The sequence below is a fragment of the Spironucleus salmonicida genome, chromosome 9 (genome assembly GCF_000497125.1).
Source record: "Spironucleus salmonicida strain ATCC 50377 chromosome 9, whole genome shotgun sequence".
NCBI classification, from domain to species: Eukaryota; Fornicata; order Diplomonadida; family Hexamitidae; genus Spironucleus; species Spironucleus salmonicida.
Window position 1 is genome coordinate 349,381 of NC_090604.1, and position 14,095 is coordinate 363,475.

The following is a 14,095-nucleotide window of genomic DNA, read 5'->3' on the forward strand; positions in this document are numbered from 1 at the left end:
TGATTTAAATAATTATTAGTGGTGTATTATGTTATAATAATCGTTATTAGCATTTTACTTGATCGTCCAAAATATGAAAATCGAATTTATCATTCTCATAGCATCCATTTCCGCGTTACTTGGTCTATCCGTACTCGCAATTATTCTCAAACTTACACTAAAAAAGAACAAGAAGCAACCCATAGTCTTAACAGTCGCAACGCCCAGTAAATATAAAATCAAGAATGGGTTCAAGGTAACTCCTGCGAGCCCAGGAGTAGAAATGCACGCATATCCATCCCCAAACTACACGGAATGCAGGGCTGATTGAGCGAATTATTATAGTTTAAAATGAAATCACAGCATCTATGGCAACTGAGGAGGTAAATATTACTCTCCAGCTTGGTTTACATTAGGTTGGCTCACAGCCTAGTTTCTAAGTAAAATATCGATTTAATGATCTTTCTATTGTTATCTAATCATATTGTTATTCAAAACTTCCAAGATTACCTTTGACTGCTTCTTTATTTTAGAGAAGCACAGGCAAAACACAACGGAAAATACTATAAATATTAATATTAATAATACTAGCAATACTATAATCGCTGCAGACATTTCTTCTAATGTGTCTGCATCTTTTCTTTTGTCGTCACCCATCTATGAAGTGTGAAACATAAATATTTGTATTTACACAATAATATAAAATATCTGCATAAATTTTACTAAAGATACACCTGTAAAATTTGTTTGTGGCTCAAGATGATAGTGTGTAGTAATTAATATAGCATGTACCATTCCGGTCATTCACCAAAATATTACAGAGAAATTATTTTCAAAACTACTTTACTTTATATAAAAATACTAATTAATATTTTTGTATACTTTATCTAAGAATCCGTATTCTTTCTAATAATGGTGATTTTATGATCTATTGTCTCGTTGTTCAAGGGGGAAGCATGGGGTTCAATCAAAACGATTAAAGATAAGAGAGCAGCTAAGAAAGCTCTAAAGGAATAAAATGCTGTTGCCCCTGGAGCCCAATCCGAAATTACTGAAAAGCCTTGCTGACAGCAATGAAGTTATGAACGTTAAACAAGCAGCGGTGACTGAACTAGAAGAAGATAATCATTTTAGTGAATGAGTTGCATATTTAACATTTTACAAAGATTGTCGACAATATAAATACAAAATACACGAACAGTGGCTCTATACCAAACTCACTACTAAATCTCTCTAGCGCTAGAAACTGAGCACGGTAACGTGTTGTCTGAAATCAAAACACTGGGTACCCATATTTGCTCAGCTAAGACAACTTCACAATTATGCTCATGAGTATCATTTATTGTATAGACGATTTTTGTATCGAGTGGCTCTTCAACTGAGTTTACATACTACCGTTTCTGGTTTTTGAATACTTTAACAATTACGTAACAAAAGTATGAAACTCCTGCGACTATTAAACAGACAAGGAGTACTATGATCGTAATAAAGATGATCTCTAAGGTAGTCAGTTTTGTGTTCTAATAAACTGACATTAATGAAAATTGATACTACTAATATAAATAATATAATAAATATACTAGGTAAAATTAAAAACTTAAATTATAATTCTACAATAGTTTTAAATTATATACAAGTGGGAGAAAAGCTAAGTACGCTTTAAACCCGTACTTCGCAGAATCTTTATAATTAATCAAAAACTGATACTACTTTGTATTATATTTGTTAAATAATTATATATTTAGGCTTAATACTATTAAAATTCGACACCTATGGGATTTGAACCCATGCGCACAACGTGCAAAAGATTTCTAGTCTTTCGCCTTAACCACTCGGCCAAAGTGTCATAACTATTTATGAATATAAATATTAGGCTATAATTACATCTGCATAATAATTTTTAAAATTAATAACATTAACTATTTATATAAAATAAAATAAAAATTATAGTTATTTGAATTTTTAATCATGTTCAAGTAATAAAACTTAAGTAATTAATATCTGGAGATGTACTCCACAGTGGATCGCAATTTTCACTATATTCTGGCAACGATAATTTCTCTATAAGACCTAACTTGCTAGTATTCTAATTACTGAATAGGGATTAAGATTCCACTATGATGCAAATAATCCTACCTTGTTAACGACAGAATTTTCTTATATACAAAATCTATAATAACATCCTAGATTCACCAAAATTCTTTTACCGTGGGAAATTGGTCTAGTGGTATGATTCCTGTTTTGGGTACAGGAGGTCCCGGGTTCCATTCCCGGATTTCCCCAATATTTTTATTATATGCTGACTTTGCTCTTTATTCCATTCTATTAATAGTTTTACCCTCCAATTACCCATATATCCACTCCTCTCTCGCCATAACCTCGCCAGAAACATTTACGTTGTATTTCACAATTCCCACTCCGTGGTTTATTTTTACTACCATACAATCTAATATTATCGCATAATCGACTAAATTTTTACTTGCCAAAAACCATTCTTTCCCATACCTTACGAATTCACATATTGCTAAAAATGAACTTTAATTTGCAGCTCCAGGATTTCATTCCCGTCATCAGCTTCAACAAGGCGCACTCTGCGCGCGTCGTCCCGCAGCGGGAGATTATTCTCTACAGGGAATGGAAGGACTTCATGCAAAAAATGAGTCAGCAGAAGGTGGAGCTCATCCAGCTCGCAGAACGGGTCCACGGGCTGCACGAGTGAGTTGAACTGCCGATTTTTCAGTTTTGCAGAGCAGTTTTTATGAGTTTTTATGAGTTTCTATGAGTTTTTTATGAATTTCTCGAACTCGCTTCGCGCCCGAACCCCGCAAACACAATATTAACAGCTCACTTTTTAGACTTGGAATCGCGTCTAGCCTTCTCGTTTGAGAATCTGTGCTTGGACCTGAGGTTTCTTAACTCCTGCATTGCGGCATAGCACTCCATTTTGGGGAAATCGGCAACTTTGGCGGTGGCGATAACGGGGGCAGACATCTTGAAAGTCATGGGCTTGCAGACCTGGGTCGCAGCTTTGATCTCTTCGGCAGAGGCATCCTTCTTGAAAATGACGATCTTGGAGTTGTAGGCGTTGAGTCTGTCGACGTTTCTCTTGAGAGAGATTTCGCTCTTGTTGATACGACGCGCATCAACGGAAATGCCGACTTGGCGGGCGCGGATTGGGGTCATGCCGACGGCCTTAAGCTCGGCAATGGAGAAACCACGGCCTTCACGCTGCTTGAGGTTGTGCTTGATAGAGCAGGAGGTGACTACGGGGCGGAGAGTGGAAGTAGGGCGGGGGAAAGCATGCTTGGCCTTTAAGACACGAGCAGCACGTCTGGCCTGGGCACGGAAGGGCTGGTTGAACCATGTTTTAACGAGGCTAGGACCTTTACGCTGACATTTCTGTCTCTTCTGAGTGGAGAAAGCAAGATTGTGGCCGGCCATTTCACGAAGTGGAGTGGTTGCTTAAAATTGAAATTGAAAATATTAATATTAATATATTTGTATTATAGTAAGTGTAAATTCTTTTTTAGTAAATGCGAGTCTAGAATAATGTCGAAATTTGAATAATTTAAGTTTTGTTACTCGTTTGAAGGTTCTAAATAGTAAAATATGAATATTTTATAGTTAGCTTGACAGAAAAAATAGATGAAATATCATAATAGCTGAATAAGCAATTTATAGCTATTTTTGGTAACTATATTATTGGATATTTCATTAATAAATTCATTTTTTCACTTGATTATACCCACTATATTGAAGAGATTATAATTTCAGAATATTTTATCACTTATTTTCTAAATACATTTCTGTATTTGCTAAATTGCTACATGTGCTGCCTATAGTCGCTATATTGATCATTTTTAGTGAGAATGAGCTGTAGATGATAATTTATTATTGATTCAAATAAATAGATATTACATAATAGAAAATAACTCAAACAAATCTTTTACTTCAATGGTACAGCTTTGGGAGTTCTGGGAATACTTGCGGTGGCTTAATTGTGTTGTCATTCTGCGAATTTATAGGAGGCAAAATTGTGACATTATTCTTTGAAGCCGAAGCGGCAACTCTACCTCCCCAGGCAGTAGGAAGTCTCACTTAATTTATTTGCATATATTGATTTGGGGCTGCTGTGGAATTTATGACATTTGATTGTATCTAGCTGTTGGTAGTAATTTCTTAAACACTGCATATACAATTCTCCATCATGATTTTATACTCCCGCTGCACCTTATTGAAGAAGCAACAAAATGTAATAGAACCACCGATGATGAATGCCATTAAGAGAACAACTATAGCTATAAGAACCGCTGATGTATTACTTAAATCGTCATCATCCCTTAGCACCTTCATTTTTTAGGGATAAAGAGACTGACCTAAATAAAATGGAAAAATTGCATATTATTATATTTTAATTAAATTATATTAATAAATTATCTACAGAATTATATTAATATATAATAATTATAAGTAAAACGTAAGTCGTATAATATTTAATTTGCTTATATATAATAATTTGCATTAATCCGTAACACTATCAAATAATTAAAACTTAAAAACATGAATCATATATAAATATAAACCAATATTATTTATATATAAATTCATCCAAAAAATTCTTAATATTTGTTTAACCGTATAATAACCATATATAGTTTGAAGGAAATGATGGGAATGTATTTCTCAGTTGAAACATTCAAACAGGATAAAAACTACTCCAAAAGCGAGACTGCCATACAATAATTGAATAAAGAAGAATTGGTGCTCTTCTCGACAGATAAAAAGTGATCTGACTTTCCAACACACTACAAAATCAGCACCTGCTCAACTTTGCATATCCAGCTCTAATTTACAACTCAATACTCGAATAATGCAGAATCGCTAATGCACACCGCCGTCTGCCTTCAAATGCAGCCAATTCGATCACGATCTGCGCATGTCTACAATTGATTTTGCCCTACGCTATTCAATTTTATATTTACGTCTTATACCCGTTATATACACCAGCCCTGTTCATCGCAGGTCCATTTTTGTGATGTACTTGATCGTAAAATTTAAAAACATATTAATTGATTATTATACATTATATAACATTTAATTTTTCCAGTTTCTGTTAAACTTAAATTCCCAATTGTGTGCGTCTGCAGGGCAGTTTTGGGCGCAATTTGCGCTGATTTGCAGGCGCGCTAAAGAGGAAACTCCGCATTTTGTTGCATTAAGTGAAGCGCGAAATTGGTAATTTCGACATTTTTGAGCCATTTGCGTCCGTTGGATCAATTTAATTTTATGTTAGAAAATTCGATTTATTAGTTCGGCGGGAAATCGGTTTCTGGGGAGCGGAATAAATTGTCTTATTTCAGAATATATTGGATAATGAAAAATAAGAATTTTGTGTATAATTGTATACTTTTCGTTATATCAGTTAAAAATTCGTTATATCAGATATAACGAATAAATTTTTTACTATTATCTATTATATGTATAAAATTCATATAATTAAAATTATTTAAGGTCCTACAAGCAAGGTTATTGGTTAAGTAATAAGGCTTCTTTGTGAAATAAACTAGGAACTTGTGGTGCGAGAAGCCAAACGCAGAAAGCAACCAATTGTGCTCTGCGATTGAAATAAATTGTATATAAACAGTTATAAACTGAAATGGAATTATTTGATTTTACTAGTATTTAAAACATATAATAATTATATTTTGCATTTTACAAATCAGGCGATACAAAACTTTCGGATCAGCTTCCAAGTGTCCAGGCCTGCAGTATCTTGGTGCTCACTGCACTTGCTGCAACTAGACGCATGCTGCTCGGGCCGGCTCTGCGCCAAAAAATATGCCGCTGGAAAGAAATGGGCACAAGGGGCGAGGCCAAGAAATGCAGTGCAACGGGGCTGCGCTCCGGGATAAAGGGAACTACAATGTTTAGGTGTCGCAATTTGGACAGTGTCAACTCGCGTTTTAGGGGGTTTGGGAGGTGCAAATGCCAAAGGACATTTACGCTGGTGGGCCGACTTTGTCTAAATCTGATAGTAAGTGTATAATAATGCGGACTATCAATTTGGAGTGCAGCTGTATAATTAGAAGGTAATATTATATTAAATATATTTTGGAGTGGAAGTATTGGAAAATGGGCAAGAGCGGTGCACGCTTGATTGTGGGCTGCTGCTCGTTGTCTTGGCGTTCAGTTAGATAAAATTCAATATCTTTGTGTTGTTAAGTTTATTTTATTTTTGTACAATATATTTGACATTATATAACAATCACAAACTAAAAATATTTGAGTTTGGTTTTAAATTATAACGTAAAGTGATATATATGCATGTCTCATGAAGGTTAAAAACCAAAAAATGAGTTGCTCATATATTATCAGATGAAAAACCATATTCTATTTTTAAAATGACAGATACTGGAACATGCTCTAATCGTAACACTAACTGTAAGGCAAATCATTTTTGCCCAGCCATCAATCATAATACAGTTGCCTGTATTCCTTGCACAGAAGACATGGAATTAGGTCAGGGCTGCTACTGTAAGGATAATAAGGTGTCAATAAATTGTAAGGAATGCAATGGTACTTCTTGTTCAACATGCCTCCCTGGGTCCTTTCTCAATGGAACCATTTGCACTAAATGCCCAAAGGGTTGTGCTGAATGTGCCGACTCCAATTCGTGCTAGAAATGCGCCGTTGGGTTCACAATGTAAGATGACAAATGCGTCAGAGTCTGCAATAATAATGAAGAGTGCAAGGATCAAGGTTCAACATTTTGCGATATGTCCACAAAGAGGTGCGCGCCGTGTGGTTAACACTGCATAATTTGCTCATCGGCGACGGTTTGCAACTCGTGCGATTTGAAAACACATATTACCACAATTTACGGTACGTGTACTCCTAAATGTAAGGATATTGAAGATGGTAACTACTGTAAGGACGGTGTTCCTAAACCCTGCGCTGAAGGGCTTGAATCTCCCTGCTCATGTAGGTATGCTTCCAATTGCGCTTCCTGTAACAGTGCATAGGATGCCTGTGATACGTGTTTGCCTAATGTTATTAAGGGAAATGGTGGTAGGTGTAGGGATTGTGCAACTGGGTTTAAGCTTATTGGCGGGATGTGCTGGCCCGAGACCCCTGTTCCTGCACCCCCTGCTCCTGAACCACCTACTCCAGATCCAAATATTCCAGAACCCCCTGTTCCTGAGCCACCTACTCCAGAACCATCTGGTCCAGACCCGGTAACTCCCGAACCTGTGCCGCCTTCCCCACCTGTTCCGGTCCCGGTAGCTCCCACGCCGTCTAGTCCAGATCCAGAAGTTAATAGCCAGAATTTGAGCAGTGGGGCAGTCACGGGCATCGTCATTGGAGTCTTGTTGGTCGTTGGGGCAATTGGTGGCGGCCTGGCTTATTATTTCATTAGAAAGGCGAAGAAGAGAGTGGAGTAACAGTGATTGGTAATATATACGTTCATGCACGTTTATGCTAAGCTTTCCACTCGGATCCTCCAAGAGTATACAGGTCGAACAGTGTTAATGCTGACTTGGAGCAATGATATCATAAGTTACAATTTAAACAGTAATAGACCCAGAAAAGAACACGATCCCCCATGCGTACACTTCTTCTAGGGCCGCGCAGTTTCAACCAAATTTAGCTGAGGACGTCATTTTACTACTGTGGTATCTTACTATATATAAATGTAGATTATTCAGCGTTCAGTTTTATAATGCATACCTAGCAGGATTGATGTGATACCCAATATTATAAAACATCCCAGGACCCTTATTAAGAGGTTTCAGTCTACCAGCACACTATTTACACCCTCAGTCGGTATCCAGAAAGTTCGGCACCCAGCTAATGGCCGTTTCTGGCGGAAAGCTTGTCCCCGAGCAGGTATCTTAAACTATTATAGATCAAACATCTATAAACTACCCAGCAATTGCATAAATTCGTATTAGCCCTATGTGCCTGCTCACTGCCGCACTTTCGCACCTAGCGCAGACGCAGCATTTTATCCCTACCCCTATATTACGGGCATGCTCCTTTGTTATTTGCAGTGCTCTCACTGCTTAGCCTCCTCCCACCGATTTTATGCAAGCTGCCATTGTAATATTTTTGATGCATTATCCCTAAGACGGAATTCGCTTCAACATGCCTTGGTGCGCTAGTTCAACCCCTGGGCACCCACCTCCCCGTGTCTAGCTACCTTCCAACGAAACATGCCTATCTTTAAAACTCCAACCGCCTGTGTTTCCATCCTACCCCGACCCGTTCGTATGCGTTTAGCTGATCCTCTGGCCTTCCAACACCAGGCGAAACCTGAAAGCTGGCTGTTTCTGTGAACCTGCGCCCACCTTGTGCAATCAGTATAGGTACATAATATGGATACTACTGCGAAGTCCACGTGCTAAAACTATATCGCCAGGTAAACCCAGGAATTGCACGTTTGGAATTCCTCATTGGAGCCTTTATGGAAATGACCAATGTCGTATTTACCTCGTTCTCCGATGCGAACACCTGCCTGCAGTGCCGCAACACTTTCTCTCTGGAGCTAGAGAATTCATCGGCGACTACGGTGGAATCGGAGCACTTTGCCACGACCTCCCGGCCAAGAGGCGCCGAAAGTGTGGTGGGAAATGCCCCAGAACATGGTGAAAAGTATCTGCTGAGATAGATAACATCATCTATCTCATAATACCTGAGGGTATCTGCCCTACGATTTGCGGTAATTTGGAACGGCTAATATTTAATCGCGGAACATATCCCGTGACCCCGTCTGCACGTACTAGGCGCTGTATACTGCGCATCCTGACATTAGCTAAAACATAGCTCCGGTGCGTGCCGACTGCCGCACTCAGATAGGCGGGCATTGCGCTGCCTGCGAACCTGACAGTAAGTTTATAGAAATTCGGATTACTAGAGATACCGAGAGCTGAGATATGTTAAATAGAAACTATGGCGATTGCTGGCATCTTAATGGCGTGGGCTCAGCCGGAGAATTAGCATCTCACCTTGCTAAGAGAAGCAAGAAAATACCTACGACAAGAAGAATTCTGGATGACCAAATAGTAACTGAAAAGGTCGCAGAGCATATACCTCGATTTTGCGAAACGCGGAAATTGAAGCGAGCGAGGTTCAGTGGGTTCAATTTGCGGCCAAAACACACGCGGAAGGCGTTTTGGGAGTGGGCGAATGTGCGGGAATACTAACTGTTGCGAAATTAAAAAACGTAGATCAACGGGAGTCGAACCCATGACCTCTCGATCTGGAAGATTAATACCGAACATGCCCAAAATCAGCAGAGCGAGCGAACCCGCGGTTTGCTCCTGGTGCATGAGGCTCAAAACGCTGCAAATCGCGTCAATTCACGGCTCAAAAGTACTACCTCGAGGGTTGCGAGCCCGAAGACGGCGACTGGCAAGCGCGAAAAGGACTTCCGGAAGCTGAATTTGGGGAATTTGAGCGCTTCGGAAATGTGAATTTTGGGAGTGGAAAATTGAATTGAAATTGAAATTAGGAAATGTGATATAAGAATTTTCTGTGTTGCTGACGTTAAGTTCACCGTCGGGTTCGTCGGCAGCGATTCGTTGTTCACTAGTGCGTTAAGGTGCGTTAGCAGTCGCTCGGAAAGTGGTAATGTTACTGTATGCGGGTTGTAAGTGGAGGAGGTGATATCAAAGTACTGGATGATGGGCTAGGCGTCATTAGATATCGATAATCCAGTTTCTAGATGAATTGCGAGGCTAGAAATCTGTGATGACGTTTTTGGTATTATACATATAATGATATAATTATAACATTAATGATATAATAAAAGTGTCTCGACTTCTCTTCTACGGCCGATGCGATTATGCCTCCAGGAACGCCGTTAAACACAGTAAATAGGCACGTACCAGCTGCTTTGCTGCTAAATTTTCCTGATTTTACTTTATTTTACTGGAAAAGTCTGATAGATTTACGGCGTTAGAATCTAAGTGGAAAACCTCGCCATATCCGTTCGTAAGGCATTCTATAATCAGTTCAAGCTTATCTATCGATTATTTTATATTTCGTGTCATGAGATTCAAGCTATATCTATTGTCTTCTGGTACAAGAAGGGGCGCGTAAGCACGAAAACAAACAGATATTAGTTGCTATTATGCAAAAGAGTGCAAATCAGGATGCTACAAGAAGCACATTAAAAGGTCTTGAGTAGCATATGGAGATGTAGAACATCTAATTCCAGAGGAAAATTGGTATTATAAGAGCATCTCTGGTTATAATTCACATTTTTGCGTAACATAAAATAAGTCTTTATCATTCTTTTATAACAATTTTGTTGTTTCATTGCATTTTTAAACACAAAATTCTAGTCAAAATGGGTTTGGGTATATAGAGACGTAATAATTTAAGTTAACATATAAAAAACAATTCACATTGCTAAAAAATTGAAATCGATAACTCTAATGGTGCGTAATTAGTATATATCCTAGTTACCAAATTTATATCTGTAACTTGAATATAACATGTAAATATTGTTTTCGAAGATATCGATGAATACTTAACAATATAGCGAAGATTTAATAGGTAATAATGAAGCTATATGTAAAAAATGATTCAAAGACACTTTAAATACTTTGAGAACCTATATTAGGATGATACTTCTTAGATAATGTAAAGATCTAAGACAACAGTTTTGTATTTAGTTATAAAGTTGTTTTACCAAATCTTTAAACTCTGCAATTGAAATTTCTGGAAATTTAGCATCAGAATCGCGATAATTTTTATTAAAACAGTCTTTAATTTTATTGATCATTATATAATTTATCCATATGGATATTATTTAATATTAATATTAAACTATAAAATACAATATAAAATATACTTATAATCATACTTATGGACCGTAATAGAAGTTTTATAAATAACCGAGATCGTGTTTGCTAATTAGATATAACAATACATATTTAACGTATCTACTATATGATAACAAGATAAATGAATTAACCTGCTGTTTATAACAAATTGTCAATACCAATGTATAATTTTGTGTATATAAGTAAAAGCAACCTAGCTAATTAACTTAGTTTCAATAAAGGAATTTGATTCTTAGGTGTAAGGCGTAATTCTGAAACTATAAAGTACTATTAACTACAAAATTGTTGATACCACGAGCAATATAAAAGAAGTATAGAAATGCCAAATAAAGGAAATATAGCAGATAACTGAAGAAATTAACAAAACTCAGTTAGCAGGGGCTCGCGCTTATCCTGCCCACGTCACAGCTTCAGTTTACATTTTCATGCCCCGAGCGCCTCGATCGCCGCCAGCACCGCGGGGGGACTGGGATAGGCGCCCTCCTTGGCTTTGGAGAAGACGAGGGTTCCGTTGGCGAAGACCTCGAAGTCGCCCAGAGCACCATACTCGAAGGCAGCCTCTACGCCAAGCTTTCCTTTCAGGAACGCCTGGAGACCCTTGAAGCGGGGCATGGAGCCTCAGGACTAACACATCACGACCTTGATTTCCATGTGAGGGAGCGGAAGTTCGAAGTGGGAGAGTTTTGTATAACATCTTAATATTATATAATAATATTATTGATGAGGATTGGAATTATATTAGGTTTCTTAAAATATTATATAATTATATCCATATAATATTAATATTCATGTAACTTAAAATCCAGCAATAATACCCGCCCACAGCGCTAATTCGAAACGCTACACCTGCTATCCACAGTCTGACCCTATGCTAACCTGAATTTATCGCCCAACAATTGTTTCACCCTGCTCGTTTTGCTTTCAATTAAGCAGGCGCAAACGGCCAAATGCGCGTTCTTAGAAGCCGGCGCGCAAATATTTATCCGCTGCAGGAAAGTTTTCATTCCCTTACGCGCAGTACCCTTCCATCCAGACAGACCGAGAACCTGCTTAGTTCGAGGCTGGAACTTGCAGCGATTTGCAGGTTTTGCGCAGCCTCGATTCCGCGTGTTCCGGCAATGAGGGAAATCGTAAAAATAGCAAATTTGCACTTTCAAGCCTTGAACCCTCGCTCAAGACAAATTTATAATTTCCGCCCCCCACAGCTGTGCCAGATTAAGGTTTTAAATGAAGACATCTGTACTGCTAAGGCGTGGGGACAGGCAGTACTGAGCTGGAAGTCTGCAGCTATGTAGCTTCAGGAAGGCATTTTGCGGCCGGTCAGATTTGGAGGTTTAGTTATCCCAGAGCGGTATGCGCGCGAAATCAACGGAAAAGGAGCAGCTGCCGTTGTCGCAGCAGTTCCTTCCGAAGTGTGTATTGCAGTGCGGTTTTTGGTTCAGTGTTCCGGGCGCGCGGTTGTCAAAGGTCGCATCTCTGGACCCGCCACCGGCGTTAATGGGATGGCAAGCGTATTTGACGCGTATTTAGCGCAGGGTTTCCGCTTTCGTGCATTTCTAGATAGTTTGCAGGAAGGTGGTGCGCAAGCTGGGCCTCTGGTGAGTTTTCCAGGTGCTGAGTCGGCGGAAGTTACGTATTTTAGGAGTAGGGTATTTGGAATCGAGTGAGGTTTAAAAGGCGATTGTAAATTGAGGTGTTAAAGAACTATTTATCTGGTAAGGGAACGAAAAAAGTATTTGATGAAATCGTTTAAGGAATTAGAATAAGGCAATTGATATAGAGTAATTAGATTTAAATTAAATAAGGACTAAGTAGAATCGCTAGCTTTATTATATGATAAACATTTATTGAGATAAAGATACTAGATGAGATAGTAGAGTGCAATACTTATTAGTTAGCACATAAATTAATAGTAAATCGTATGTTCTGGTATTTATAATAGATTGATCTGCGGTATTATGCGCGTAGAATTCTAACCTGTAAATTTAATGTAAAAGTATTAAGTGGTGAAACTATATAGGAGATGTAAGTTAGTTTATATTATTAACAATAAGTATGAGATGCGTTTATAGAAAACTGTTTCTATTATTCAGATCATTAATATTTTAGACTGATATTATATAATATAAAGTATAATTGTTAATTTTCATTTAGTAATGATAAAATCAGACTGAGCGAAAATTATCGGATACAGTATGCATTAATTATCAATCACTCATTCAAGAATATTAACAGCTCCAGTATCAGTGCTAACTTAATTCTTCCTACTTTTCCTCATTATCACTATCACAGTACCACTAATCGCACCTACAACCGCTAATGCGCCAATAATAATACCAGCGATTGCACCGCCACTGAGGTTACTTTTATTTGAAGTAGGGTTAGATGGGTCAGCAGGTACCACTGGTTCCACTGGCTTCACTGGTTCCACTGGTCTAGTCGGGATTTTATCATTAAGCCAACATTTTCCATTGAGCATAGTATATCCTTCAATACATTTGGTACATTTTCCGTTCTCATCTTTCTCCATACCAAGCAAACATGTTTAACAGCTATTGCGGTCTTCAGAACATGTGGCACAGTTTTCAGCACTACCACATGTGCACTCTGAAGTGCTATCTTTAGTACAAGTCGCAGGGGTTCCATTATTACAATACTAACCTGTTTCTAACCTACCACATTAATCAATACACTGGCCATCAATCGTTAAAACGTAATCTTGTCCACTGCATCCAAGACAAAAGTCTGATGACGAACACTGAGAGCATCTTCCGGTACACTAGTCACAAATGTTCTTTTCTACATTACAAAAATAGTCATGTGCAGGAGAGCATTAAGAATTGTCCGTGCATGAAGGCCTACAGGTAATAGCTGTTGTATCAAGTGTGTACCCCTCGTTGCACTTAGTACATCCTTTCCCAGGGGCACATTCTGCACAGTTTAACGCACAGTTCTACTTTTATAGAGTTCTCTACATCAAGAATTTGGAACATTTCCCATTAGCACACTCAAGGCAATTTTCAGTCATCTGATAATCTTAGCAGAAGCACCCTTGGCCTTGTTGTATATCATCTGAGCAGGGTAAACACTAAACTTACTTAGCATCTGTGGCGGGACAGTAATGATTTTACTTGCACTGCTAGGAGGTTGTAGAACATGTTCCTGAAGCTGTCATTTTAAACTCGGTTATTTTTGGGTTACTTGGTATTTGTTAAGATATTATATATTTTTGGAATTTAAGTAAATTCCATATCCATTAGTTATAA

At 38.2% G+C, this 14,095-nt stretch overlaps 15 protein-coding genes and 2 non-coding genes across 17 annotated transcripts; 8 read left to right on the forward strand and 9 right to left on the reverse strand. All coding sequences in view use genetic code 6, as the record gives it.

The window, feature by feature from the left end:
* Window positions 1-28: 28 nt before the first annotated feature.
* On the forward strand, window positions 29-310 carry SS50377_28539 (uncharacterized protein; the record flags this gene model as incomplete). Its single annotated transcript, XM_067912301.1, has 1 exon — window positions 29-310. The coding sequence occupies one exon, from the start codon at window positions 29-31 to the stop codon at window positions 308-310; it is 282 nt and encodes a 93-aa protein (XP_067760358.1).
* Window positions 311-336: 26 nt separating this feature from the next.
* Window positions 337-636, reverse strand: SS50377_28540 (uncharacterized protein; the record flags this gene model as incomplete). Its single annotated transcript, XM_067912302.1, has 1 exon — window positions 337-636. The coding sequence occupies one exon, from the start codon at window positions 634-636 to the stop codon at window positions 337-339; it is 300 nt and encodes a 99-aa protein (XP_067760359.1).
* Window positions 637-779: 143 nt separating this feature from the next.
* SS50377_28541 (uncharacterized protein) lies at window positions 780-1,136 on the reverse strand (the record flags this gene model as incomplete). Its single annotated transcript, XM_067912303.1, has 1 exon — window positions 780-1,136. One exon carries the CDS (start codon window positions 1,134-1,136, stop codon window positions 780-782), a length of 357 nt encoding a protein of 118 aa, XP_067760360.1.
* A 60-nt stretch (window positions 1,137-1,196) lies between these two features.
* On the reverse strand, window positions 1,197-1,514 carry SS50377_28542 (uncharacterized protein; the record flags this gene model as incomplete). The annotated part of the gene is made up of 1 exon (XM_067912304.1): window positions 1,197-1,514. One exon carries the CDS (start codon window positions 1,512-1,514, stop codon window positions 1,197-1,199), a length of 318 nt encoding a protein of 105 aa, XP_067760361.1.
* Window positions 1,515-1,743: 229 nt separating this feature from the next.
* SS50377_t20154 lies at window positions 1,744-1,825 on the reverse strand. Its single transcript has one exon. It is a non-coding gene; the product is annotated as a tRNA-Ser (tRNA).
* Window positions 1,826-2,189: 364 nt separating this feature from the next.
* Window positions 2,190-2,261, forward strand: SS50377_t20142. Its single transcript has one exon. It is a non-coding gene; the product is annotated as a tRNA-Pro (tRNA).
* Window positions 2,262-2,509: 248 nt separating this feature from the next.
* On the forward strand, window positions 2,510-2,698 carry SS50377_28543 (uncharacterized protein; the record flags this gene model as incomplete). Its single annotated transcript, XM_067912305.1, has 1 exon — window positions 2,510-2,698. The coding sequence occupies one exon, from the start codon at window positions 2,510-2,512 to the stop codon at window positions 2,696-2,698; it is 189 nt and encodes a 62-aa protein (XP_067760362.1).
* Window positions 2,699-2,823: 125 nt separating this feature from the next.
* On the reverse strand, window positions 2,824-3,420 carry SS50377_28544 (Ribosomal protein L13; the record flags this gene model as incomplete). The annotated part of the gene is made up of 1 exon (XM_067912306.1): window positions 2,824-3,420. One exon carries the CDS (start codon window positions 3,418-3,420, stop codon window positions 2,824-2,826), a length of 597 nt encoding a protein of 198 aa, XP_067760363.1.
* A 510-nt stretch (window positions 3,421-3,930) lies between these two features.
* On the reverse strand, window positions 3,931-4,332 carry SS50377_28545 (uncharacterized protein; the record flags this gene model as incomplete). The annotated part of the gene is made up of 1 exon (XM_067912307.1): window positions 3,931-4,332. The coding sequence occupies one exon, from the start codon at window positions 4,330-4,332 to the stop codon at window positions 3,931-3,933; it is 402 nt and encodes a 133-aa protein (XP_067760364.1).
* Window positions 4,333-5,635: 1,303 nt separating this feature from the next.
* On the forward strand, window positions 5,636-6,136 carry SS50377_28546 (uncharacterized protein; the record flags this gene model as incomplete). The annotated part of the gene is made up of 1 exon (XM_067912308.1): window positions 5,636-6,136. One exon carries the CDS (start codon window positions 5,636-5,638, stop codon window positions 6,134-6,136), a length of 501 nt encoding a protein of 166 aa, XP_067760365.1.
* Window positions 6,137-6,380: 244 nt separating this feature from the next.
* SS50377_28547 (Cysteine-rich membrane protein 1) lies at window positions 6,381-7,427 on the forward strand (the record flags this gene model as incomplete). The annotated part of the gene is made up of 1 exon (XM_067912309.1): window positions 6,381-7,427. One exon carries the CDS (start codon window positions 6,381-6,383, stop codon window positions 7,425-7,427), a length of 1,047 nt encoding a protein of 348 aa, XP_067760366.1.
* Window positions 7,428-7,830: 403 nt separating this feature from the next.
* On the forward strand, window positions 7,831-8,628 carry SS50377_28548 (uncharacterized protein; the record flags this gene model as incomplete). The annotated part of the gene is made up of 1 exon (XM_067912310.1): window positions 7,831-8,628. The coding sequence occupies one exon, from the start codon at window positions 7,831-7,833 to the stop codon at window positions 8,626-8,628; it is 798 nt and encodes a 265-aa protein (XP_067760367.1).
* Window positions 8,629-8,912: 284 nt separating this feature from the next.
* Window positions 8,913-9,452, forward strand: SS50377_28549 (uncharacterized protein; the record flags this gene model as incomplete). The annotated part of the gene is made up of 1 exon (XM_067912311.1): window positions 8,913-9,452. One exon carries the CDS (start codon window positions 8,913-8,915, stop codon window positions 9,450-9,452), a length of 540 nt encoding a protein of 179 aa, XP_067760368.1.
* Window positions 9,453-9,674: 222 nt separating this feature from the next.
* Window positions 9,675-10,223, reverse strand: SS50377_28550 (uncharacterized protein; the record flags this gene model as incomplete). Its single annotated transcript, XM_067912312.1, has 1 exon — window positions 9,675-10,223. One exon carries the CDS (start codon window positions 10,221-10,223, stop codon window positions 9,675-9,677), a length of 549 nt encoding a protein of 182 aa, XP_067760369.1.
* A 1,029-nt stretch (window positions 10,224-11,252) lies between these two features.
* On the reverse strand, window positions 11,253-11,480 carry SS50377_28551 (Selenoprotein W; the record flags this gene model as incomplete). The annotated part of the gene is made up of 1 exon (XM_067912313.1): window positions 11,253-11,480. The coding sequence occupies one exon, from the start codon at window positions 11,478-11,480 to the stop codon at window positions 11,253-11,255; it is 228 nt and encodes a 75-aa protein (XP_067760370.1).
* A 137-nt stretch (window positions 11,481-11,617) lies between these two features.
* On the forward strand, window positions 11,618-12,496 carry SS50377_28552 (uncharacterized protein; the record flags this gene model as incomplete). Its single annotated transcript, XM_067912314.1, has 1 exon — window positions 11,618-12,496. The coding sequence occupies one exon, from the start codon at window positions 11,618-11,620 to the stop codon at window positions 12,494-12,496; it is 879 nt and encodes a 292-aa protein (XP_067760371.1).
* Window positions 12,497-13,044: 548 nt separating this feature from the next.
* SS50377_28553 (Cysteine-rich membrane protein 1) lies at window positions 13,045-14,004 on the reverse strand (the record flags this gene model as incomplete). The annotated part of the gene is made up of 1 exon (XM_067912315.1): window positions 13,045-14,004. One exon carries the CDS (start codon window positions 14,002-14,004, stop codon window positions 13,045-13,047), a length of 960 nt encoding a protein of 319 aa, XP_067760372.1.
* Between the last annotated feature and the right edge of the window lie 91 nt (window positions 14,005-14,095).